At 36.2% G+C, this 10,486-nt stretch overlaps 1 protein-coding gene across 3 annotated transcripts in view; it reads right to left on the bottom strand.

Annotated features, from left to right (window-relative positions):
- Positions 1-355: 355 nt before the first annotated feature.
- Positions 356-10,486, bottom strand: part of HNF4G (hepatocyte nuclear factor 4 gamma) — a 62,754-nt gene continuing 52,623 nt past the window's right edge. For all 3 annotated transcript variants that reach the window (XM_017812548.1, XM_017812547.1, XM_017812549.1), the window contains exons 5-10: positions 9,284-9,439; positions 6,819-6,906; positions 4,630-4,782; positions 4,218-4,454; positions 3,620-3,742; positions 356-3,239 (exon numbers count right to left, since the gene is read on the bottom strand). In XM_017812548.1, the coding sequence (XP_017668037.1) occupies positions 3,121-3,239; positions 3,620-3,742; positions 4,218-4,454; positions 4,630-4,782; positions 6,819-6,906; positions 9,284-9,439 (876 nt within the window). In that variant the 3' untranslated portion in view covers positions 356-3,120. The remainder of the gene's footprint in view (positions 3,240-3,619; positions 3,743-4,217; positions 4,455-4,629; positions 4,783-6,818; positions 6,907-9,283; positions 9,440-10,486) is intronic.

The following is a 10,486-nucleotide window of genomic DNA, read 5'->3' as shown; positions in this document are numbered from 1 at the left end:
GGCTGTTGAACATATGGTTCATTTTAAACATAGATGGAATTAAACATGTGCTTCAGTTCTTTTCTGAGTCAGAACTAAAAATTGAAAACCATACCTATGTATACTTTGCTATGTTACAGCAGAATCAACTACAGTGTTGCCATCATATTCTTTCATATGATTTCAATATCCTGCTTGAGCAGGGGGGTTGGATTACATGTCCTCCAGAGGTCTCTTCCAACCTCAGCCATTCTGTGATGCTGTGAATACTGTAGAGATGGAAGTATGTTAGTTATATACATATTCATAATGTAAGCAATATAAAGCATTCTCATTGTTTAAGTAAATAGCAAAAAAATTTACCAAAAGGCAAATGTGTCATTTGGATCATTCATTTTTCTTTATTAAGCTTTGATGAAAAACAGTCCATTTGAAATATTTTCAGCAACCATTTCAATTCCAAATGCTCAACACAAAAACTTGGTATCAGAGTTCAAACATATAAAGTTACACCTCATTATAATTTAATATTTAACAAAGATAATCATTTCTGATTTTTCATAATTAAGTTTAAAAAAATAATGTTACATTTATAAAATAAATCAGCTTTTCCCAATAAATTACAGTGGCGTTCTTATTCCAAAATGTAATATATCATACAAAATAGATAACAATGTTTTGTCAGACAAAACACTAAAGTATATCTTTCCTCCAGTACATTTTGGCAGTGTGTGAAAATATTTTATTGTACACTTGATATCTAAAGTACAGTGTGAAAAATAAATCCATTAAGCTATTATGCATATCTCTTATATAAGGCAGAGGTAGCCACCTTCGGGATTACTTTTTATTTCCAGTTAAATGTTTTTAGTCAGACCAATACTGCCACGTTTATGCAACTAACTTCATTAATCTGACCCATTAAATTCATGTCGATCCACCTTGAGTCCAACACCCTTTCTATGACAAGTACACAAAAGTGAGCCCAATCAGTAAACTTTTGGGCTGCTCAGTATCTCTCACACATGCTTTACCTCTCTGTTTCACCATAAAGTGTTGGTGGTGAACTTGTAAAAATAGCACATTCTGGATACCCCTAAAGTTAATGGCAAAACTTCAGAACCTTATTCTGTCATAAAAACTCATGCTAAAAGGAACTTGTAAAAAGAGCAATGCCTTGATAAAAAAACAAACAGTAAACAGCAAAAAGAAAAACCATCTATAAAGCAAAAGGCAAATGTTAAGAGCCACTGCATGGACTTTACAAAAGCAACTACTTTAAAATAACAAGAAACACAGCATCTACCTGGTAGTAGTGTATTCTCATTAAAGCCTTTTGAATGTTCAGGTTAGCTCAGCATTTAATGTGTTGCATTTCCTGCCTACAAAAATGTATTTGAAGAATCATTGCAGATTGTTTGAGCAACTTTTACAAGCCAGAGGTGTAACTACACCATCTTTGGATGTTGTGATTAGTGAAGGTGTTGTTCAGGATGATTAACATCTCACCTTGCAGAAATTCTGACTCAGAATTTCTGACTCTGACTATTTTCTCTTTGCAATAGTTCAGCAAACTGCAATATTTTATTATATCTTTTTCATCCGTTTCTGTCTTACATATCTTCTGAGAAGAAAGTCTACTTTAAAGTACTAAAGAAAAATCAACGCTGTCTGGAATAAATAAAATGTGCAAAGTGGTAATTTTCTTATGATGTCCGTATTGTAGGAACAACATATCACTTAATATATTAGATTATTTTCACAAATTGTAACTGAGTATACATGCCCAAGTGAGCATGTGTCACAAAGTCCACTTTGTGCAAATCCACAGAGGGTCCAAATTCAGATGAGTTGTTATAGACTTCAGACACAAAATATAGTCAATGTTGGATCCTCCCAAACTGTAATGGGAGGAAGAGGAGGCAGGAGTTCATCATAGAAAATTGATTCATCCCAAGCTTCTGAAAATTCTTAAAAATTGAGAGGATGAATACTTTGTGGGCTGGCTGTCTTCTGGCTTGAAATACCATGGCTCAAACTAGGAACACCTGGAGCTGAACTCAGGCACATTTGCCACTTCAATTAGTTAGCCATACCTTTCCAGACAGAGCTGCTACATTAACTACAACATCTCTGTAGGTGAAGTTTAGTGATTGCTGAAACATGCATTCACCAGCCAGTTAGGTAAATAAACCCAATGGCTACACTTACACAAATCAAACAGCACAAAGTCTATACTCCACTCCTGAGGTCAAATGGCACAGTCTGTCTGTATTCCTCTCTGCCCCCTACAGAGGGGGGCTGTATCCAAAGCACCTGGTGAAAAGTGTCCATAGACTGGCCTAATTCCCAAAGTGTGCCCATAAATTTTTGGGGAGAGTACTAGTTAGTCCTGACCAAAAAGCATACCAGTCCTTGTTTTAACTATTTAGCAATGTAAATGCTTTGGCACTATCCAACTGACTGATATAGACATTACTGTCTATACAGATTTTAAAAAGCCCTCAAGCATATTCACCCACGGCAGGCCCTCTGACTCATACGAACAGATGATCAGGAAGGATTCAACACTTGTGTTGAAATTTTACTTGAAAGAGATGGTCCTTTCAAATCAATATTTTTTTAAATGAGTTGTGCATTTCTGTCCTTTTTTTTTTAATTCATGTGCTTTTTTTGGTAGCCTACTGGTTTACTATTAGTGGAACTTTGGCTTTTGCCTGATTAACCCACTTTTTCTTCTCGACAATTCACAGCTAAACAAGCACTAACCAGTTCTGTTACAAAAAAATATATATACACATCTAAAACAATAATATTAAGACAACAACTAAAACAGGAAATAAAACCATGAATCTGTGCAGTTATAAGATCTAAAAATGATATCAACCTCTATACATATTTGTCAGACTTCAGTGTCCACAGTTACAGTTGTATGTGGCAGTCAGAACTTTTCAGATCATGAGGTGTTTAAAGGAACACCCACAGCAGTGGCTGCTGAGGAAATAATTTCGTTTATCAACCTGAGATTTTAAATGTGCAAGTGTCCTACCAATTTATCTAGTGCATAAAAAGGAAGGAAGGAAGGAAGGAGGGAAGGAAGGAAGGAAGGAAGGATGGATTAAGACAGAGACAGAAACATCATCACAATGGTTTTTGTTTCAAAATAGACTGCTGTGCAATGACTGAAGCCTGATTTGCAGACATTTTGTATTCTTGCCCAGAGCCTTGAGGAGGGGAAGGTAATGGAGTTTCTGGAGTTGCTGAAAAAGAACACAGAAAGAATTTATAGTTTGGCCTACTCTGCATATGTATACTACTGCACTGAAAGGGAGTATGGTTACATTTGACATGTTAGGGAAATAGGATATTTTAATTATCTGAATTTTTAGTTTATTAAAAATTGTGCATGTAAAAACAATTATATAACAGAATGGTGCTGAATTTTTAAAATTAGATTAAATTCAGGTCAAAGTCTCTTATTTAACACCATTTATCTACATACATTTTTAATGCACAATTATTTTAATTTAAGAATGATGATGAAATAACTCTATGAGCACTGACAGGCCACCACTCTAATTAATATTTTTAAATGAAACAGTGAAATCTTATGACAGAAGGCTAACTTGCAATTACTTACAAATCTGTTCTGTATGTACAGGAGCAGACATTGAACTTATGAGGATTGTTTGGCCAGTTAATGGATCTTGGGCTAAGTGAGGATGCATTGGGTGATGCAGATGACTGGCATCATTAGAAGTACCTGCAAAAATAACATGTGCATATATCAATTCAAAAGAGCATGTTGTTGCCAGCAACTAATACTTCAGTAATTACATTTCCACAGAGCAAATATTTTGATTGGTAATTTGAATAATTGCCTCTGGGTATTCATTAAACAATTATACCAGACTTCAACCATATTAAGCACTATGTTTATTTTCACTGTTTTGACTGCAATAACAGTGGATTTCATGAAACATTTGTAAGGATTCTTTCATCTGCGAAGGGAATTGTAGGACGACCCAGCAGTGACTGAGAAGTACACGGCACAGTCTGTCGTAAGACTAAGTTAACAAGATGAACTGCCAAGACAAGAAAGCTTTAGCTAACAATTACACGACCCAAAGCTCAGACAGTGAGTCAGCATGGTTGACTACATCACAAATCCCTCAAGATCCCAGCATGCTAAATTCAACATAATACAACACAGTATATTTAGCAAATTGTTAGTTTACCTCCTAGTAACATCTCCTGAAGCAAACTGTCAATTTTAACAATTCCAAATAGTTTAACCAATTGTATTTGCTCAATCATTTGCCAAGTGATGCTCTGGAGTGTAGGCAGTAGAAGAAGTAGTTCTCCAAATCTTCCTCTGGAGTCGTACTGACGGTCATTAATATAATCCTCTAAACTGATTTGGACTTGGAACCGCATATTCTTAATCTTCATTGGGTTACTCAGGCCTTTTGCATCTTAAAAAATGACAAAAATTTAAAGTCAAGGCAGATTACGATTTGGAAGGAGCATCTTACTTATATTTTTCATTTGATTCTTTTCCATTCATGAACAGATTCTACATTAACAAAAATTACTTCCAGTAATTCTTCCATGTGTAAAAAATTCTGAGAGATTTTTTTGTAAAAATACCTGGATCAAAAAACACAATTGCTTTCAAGCAAGCGTACTCATTGTCGTCTATTTGAATTTCCTGGAAGGGTCGAACTAATTCATCCAGAATGCGATTTGCCACTCGGCAGATCTCTACTTCAGTACTGTTGCGATGGATTATGTAATTGTTGCCTTAGAGAGAAAGAATACCAACATGTGGATTAATATAAAGATTTTGATGTAACACACGAGATGCAGCCCATTCTCAAAAGCACATTTCAGGTTAATAATTTTTTCAAGTAGTAACTCTCCTTTGCATTACACAAAAGTGTTCTTTCCAAACAGAGTATATGTGCAAATTATAGCTGTCACCCAGTAAAAAATCTGTACATGTAAATATGCCAACATGTACAGTTCCTGATTAGTCCACAGGACTGAGGTTCATGTTTGAATGCACAAGTATGGAGCAAGTAGACCTTTATCTTTACATAACAGATAAATATAATAGTAAATTGATCTTAAAATGTCTTCTTCCCCGATTAAAATAATACAACCCAAGTTGAATGAAGGATTTGTCAATACATAGGAGAAGGTAAGGGGAATGCTTCTTTTTCTAATAGGTTCTCCTCTTACTCCTGATAAAATTTAGCAGCATCATAAAATTTTCAGTATAGAAATAATTTTCCCTGTTTCTTTAATTTTAAATTTCCATTTTGGAGAAGTCTGCACCATGGCATCTTAATTCACCTCCTGGAGAACACTGGCAAAGTCACAGAGATTTCAAAAGCCACCAAAGCAGTTTTTGAAAGAAATGCTGATGATTATGTCACAAGGGATCTATGCCAAAATGACTCATAAACTTTACAGATACCTGCCTCCAAGTACCAGAAATAAGCCTTAAAGCCTCAAATCGTTCTTCTTTTGATACATATGCTGATGCTCATGACACTGAATATAATTTTCTGCTTATTATTTTTTCATTTTTTCCTTATTACCTACTAATCCCAATAAAACTGCAAATATTTCTTTTTTATTTAAGTTTGTCAGTAAAACAGTATCTAGAGAAAGAACTACATTAAGAAAGCCATTTGTATAGCTTTTATCTTGAAAGGATTGGTGGTGAAACACCTGCAGACCAAGCCCTTCTTGTCCTTTTAATGTTATAATAGGTGTAAAAATAAATTCAAGATGATTTAGAGCTGTGAAAAGGCTGTCCCAAAGAGGGAGGAGAACAAGTATTAAAAATGTCCTTGTTCCACACCACCAGTGAAGAGACTAGTTTGAGTCCATATTCCATATAGTCTTGCCTCACATCAAAAATCCTGTCCAAGATGACCTACACACCTTCTCATAAAACAGCCCAAATGCTGCATGTGTTTAATGTTTGGCAGGGTACACTTCAGAGTGGCAGAGCCCTGTTTCAAACAATGCTAACAAATGCCTCATCAAGTCCCTATTCACACAGGCACACACCCCATCTGGTGTGTGCACAAGATGCACACACTGAGCCTCTCTGTTGTATGAACTAAGATAAGACATGCTTCCACCATGCAACAATGTCTTTTTCCCTAACAGCTATGTTCTCTTTACATAACCCAGTGCAGGAGCCCTTTCAAGTGACCAAGAATATGCTTCTGCAGGCATGACTCCTCACCGTGCCATGGATGCACTCATCTGCCACATGTCAGGGACAGCAGGTGAGCTGTTTACATGATGGCCATGTGGTGACTGTCAAGGCAGCAGTGAGAGGGCTCTTGGGAAAGTGAGTTGAAGGGAACAGGCTATCCAATATTCTAGCCAGTAGAGTCTTCTCTGACTGTGTCTGAAGGACTCTTGAGAAAGCTCCAGATAAATGGTTTTCATGAAAACTGAAATTAGTACACGTGGAAACAGGCTGGCTGCTGCTCTCTTAAACAAAGGGGGGGTTTATGACAGGGCTTTTTGTTGTTTTCTTCTGGGTTTTTTAAGGGATAAAGGTGTAGAAAGGATGCTAATGTAAGGAGACAATTGTTAGGAACTCCTTTAAGTTTTGGTTTGTAGCATCCAATATTAGCTCACCTATCCATCTGCTTTTGCTGTTACAGGCATGTGACATTACGTCATTAATAGCTATTTAACATTCAGAGAATGCATTGCTTTGATTGTGCCAGAACAGTTGTCTCACTTAAGTGATTACATGGTTGCTAATGTACATCATCATTAATAAGTAAAACAAAACCAATATTTACCTAAAAGTAAAATGTCCTTATACGCCATGGACCGTTTTGCTGCTCCAAGCAACAGGTGTTCCCCAGCATGTGCTCTTAGCAGGGCAACCTCATGAAAAGAACAGCAGACTCAATAAATGATAAAGCAGTAAGTTCCAATAAGAGCAAAAGAAAAGAGGTTGCATATTACCGTGTATTAGGTACACGTTTAAGACAATTAAGATTTGATTATAAAAATCTTAACACCATAAAAACAGCACTCTATAATTAAATCGTCATTCTCTGTCACTTCTAGCATTCGGTCCAGATTTTAAACATTAGGCTCTGCAAAATACTTATCAATAAATATACTATCTACTTTTATTTACTAGTGTGTATTCCCTTGCAAAGTTTTCTCTATCATTTTAAGTTGACACTAAAGACTCCAGCGGGCTGGAATGAACTGCTACAGTGAATTTGGCACTATCAGTGTTTCATTTCCCTCAACTTGAACCAAAAATTTATGTGGTACTTAAAAGAGCTTTTTCCACAACAAAGCCAGATATGCTAAAATAGCCATACTGTCAACAAAGAAGAATCCTGGTTCATACTGGGAAGGCACTTGTGCTTATTTGTTTACTCTTTGTCATCTATTTACTTTCCTTTGGTTTTAATGTCTTCTTGAAACTTCAGTAATGGTCTCTATTTCCTCAAGGAACTCGTCTCTTGGCAAGTAATTCTAATCCAAGTCAATACTTTATGAGTAAACAGTACCTAGGTACACTTATCTGTTAAGACTTTTTTGGTTCTCAGTTAGTTAACTTAGCTGCTCTGGCCTCCTTTATGGTTTGGAAATCAGGCTGACTCCCAGATCAGGAATAATTTGTTCAAAACCAGATGTTTTATTTCATTACTAAATGCAGAATGCTCCTTAGAAATTCGCTATCACAAATGAAAGAGTGGTATTTGCTTTATCTCTCAATATCTTTGTCCCTCTTTTTCTAAGCTACTTAAGGTTCAGGAGTTTTTCCCAACATGTACTCTTCAATCACTGTAAGGATGTTTTCAGCCTGTCCTTCTAAGATGATAATTTATTTTTTTAAATGCAGACGGAAACTTTTTAATGACGTCTTATACCTTCCCTTTTCTTTCATGCCATCTTAACAGTAAAAGCAGCAATATCTTTTTCTTGGTTTTGTTGCCCTTGTGTAACCAATGCACTTAAAATTCTCCTTCTTTCACACAAACAGAGTTTTAACTTATTCCAGTACGTTGAGCTTGTGCACATATATCATACTCTGTGGGTCTGCAAAGATATTAAACTCCTATTTTGGGGGGTCTCCTGTGGCCTGAAACATGTTCATATCCCTGAGGAAGAATATAAGAGGGAATGACTCAGTTTGAGTATCAAAACCAAGGATGAATCTAACACTTCTTGCAGGATTTTGTTAAAAACTGAGAGACTGAAGAGACAAAAAGGAGGATTTACACAATTGCAGTCACAGAGCGATTTTCAAGATGTATCAGATTTTGGTGGACTGGAGTTGAGAGATCTCAAGCAACCAATTAACCTCCTACCCAGGCCACTGGTGAAAGAACTGCTCACCACAATGTGGGAATATTGGTTCTGGGTGTGCCAACACAACTTACTCTGAAAGCGGGTGATATATTAGGATATATTGGTTAGGGTGCAGGACTCCCACCACTGCGACCCGGGTTCGATTCCCAGCCCCCCGGGCAGATGGAGCTCGTCAGCCTTGTAAGGCAATCCATCTAAGAGAAGGTCACTCTAAAACCTACGTCCTGGGGACCTCACTGCCACTGTCCAAGCTTGCTTGGCCCCGGCAGATGAACCTCAGGATTAAAGGGTGGGCTCAGTTCAGCGCACGCTGTGTCTCACCTAAAAAATCCACTGCGCAGGCTCGAAGGGTTAATGACCTTTCCCAAATCTTCGCTCGTAAAGACTGGCCATTATTATTATTACATTATTATTTATAGATGTGATGATAGATCAGACCTCTGTCATACAAACCCTTGTAAATTTTCAAGACTTGATGCTTTTTTCCTCACATTCATTATATACAATATAATTTTAGTACATTGTAATATATGAAAGATTATGTGCTATGGATTGATACCAGTACGTTTGGAATTTGTTCAAGATTCTAATGGCTTTTATTTTTTTTAAGTAGAGAAGCCCTGCTTCTAATTAACATGCTGCCATATTATAATGAAAGGTGAACATGAAATAAATACTTATCAAGGTCAGAAAAAAGTTCTGCTTCCAAAAGACTACAGAAAGAACAAAATGCTTAGAGACATGCTGTTTTGCTGCTTCTTTTTGTTAATATCTTTTATGTGGTGGTGGTATTTCAAAACTTAAAAAAAAAAGATGTGGGTCTAGCATTCAGATCTATTTGATCAGACCAAAAAAATCATGACATTCAAAGATTACAGGAGTAACAGAACAGTATAATTAAAGTTTTCTCTTTGGTGTCCTCTTATACCTGGTCATCCAGTGGTAATTCACAGAAGCCTGGAATATATTTAGCCCATTCCACCAGGACCAGAAGTTGTTGCTTCATAGATTCACAGACATCACTAACACCAGCAATTTTCTTAACGTTTATATCAGTGCTAGAACCAGGACTGGACATTGATATCTGGCCATTATGAGAGAAAAAAATTCACCATATTAAATTTCATATAGTTGCATTTTCACTGGTTAACAGAATATTTAAGAAAATATCACAGCAGTAAGCACGGATACTCTTGAGAAACTCCTGGACCACATGGACCATTAGTCTTCACGTAAATTATAAATTTTTATTTCTCATTATTACCAGTGTGCATTGCAGTATTTAATTATTCATATCATGATACAATACCTTCTCATTCCAAAATGCTATTTTTAAATATACCAGAGACCTCATCATTCATAGAGGGGAGGTGGTTTCTTTTTTTTTTCCTTTAAAAGGGTTGACATTTACTTCATTTCAGAAAAAAAGAAGAGCTCATAGGGGCATGCAGTAATATTAAGGGCAGAGAAAGAGAGTGATAAAGGGGTAGCATATTCTTCTAGTGAAAAGATAAGTATCATTAACTTTAGAAGGTAAAACAGGGGGGTTTTAGTGCCTGGAGGAGAACAGTTTGCAATGATGAAGCAGCAGTATAGGCAGAGGCCTGAGACATTGCAGAGGAAATGTAAAGGATATGAGTGTGCATTAGACCACCTGCAGTGAACAGTGTTCTGTGAAATAGGAAGAGAGCAATATCTTTCTGGGCCTGAAGCTGGGACAGTTTTACATAATCACTGAGCCAAATCCTGAAATTCTTAATGACTTTTCAAGAAAAGGAACAAAACCAGGCTTGCTCTTAAGCCAGGCAGGAAAGACAACTTAAGATAAAGCCAAGCCTGAGAAGGTAAGGTCGGAAGGCAAGGTCAGTTTATAGCTGCTATCATACCAGGGAAGAAAAAGAAAAAAGGAAACAGAAAAGGTTAAAAAAAAGAAAAAGAAAAGAATAAAAAGAGAAAGAGAAAGAAAGAAAAAAAGAAAGAAAAAGGAAGGGAAAAAAAAGAAAAAAGAAAAAAAGAAAAAGGAAAAGGAAAAAAAGGAAAAGGAAAAGAAAAAGAAAAAGAAAAAGAAAAAGAAAAAGAAAAAGAAAAAGAAAAAGAAAAAGAAAAAGAAAAAGAAAAAGAAAAAGAAAAA

Source organism: Lepidothrix coronata, unplaced genomic scaffold (genome assembly GCF_001604755.1).
Source record: "Lepidothrix coronata isolate B3197 unplaced genomic scaffold, Lepidothrix_coronata-1.0 Scaffold36, whole genome shotgun sequence".
NCBI lineage: Eukaryota > Metazoa > Chordata > Aves > Passeriformes > Pipridae > Lepidothrix > Lepidothrix coronata.
The sequence above is the reverse complement of the archived record's forward strand: the minus strand, read 5'-3'. Positions and strand labels throughout refer to the sequence as shown.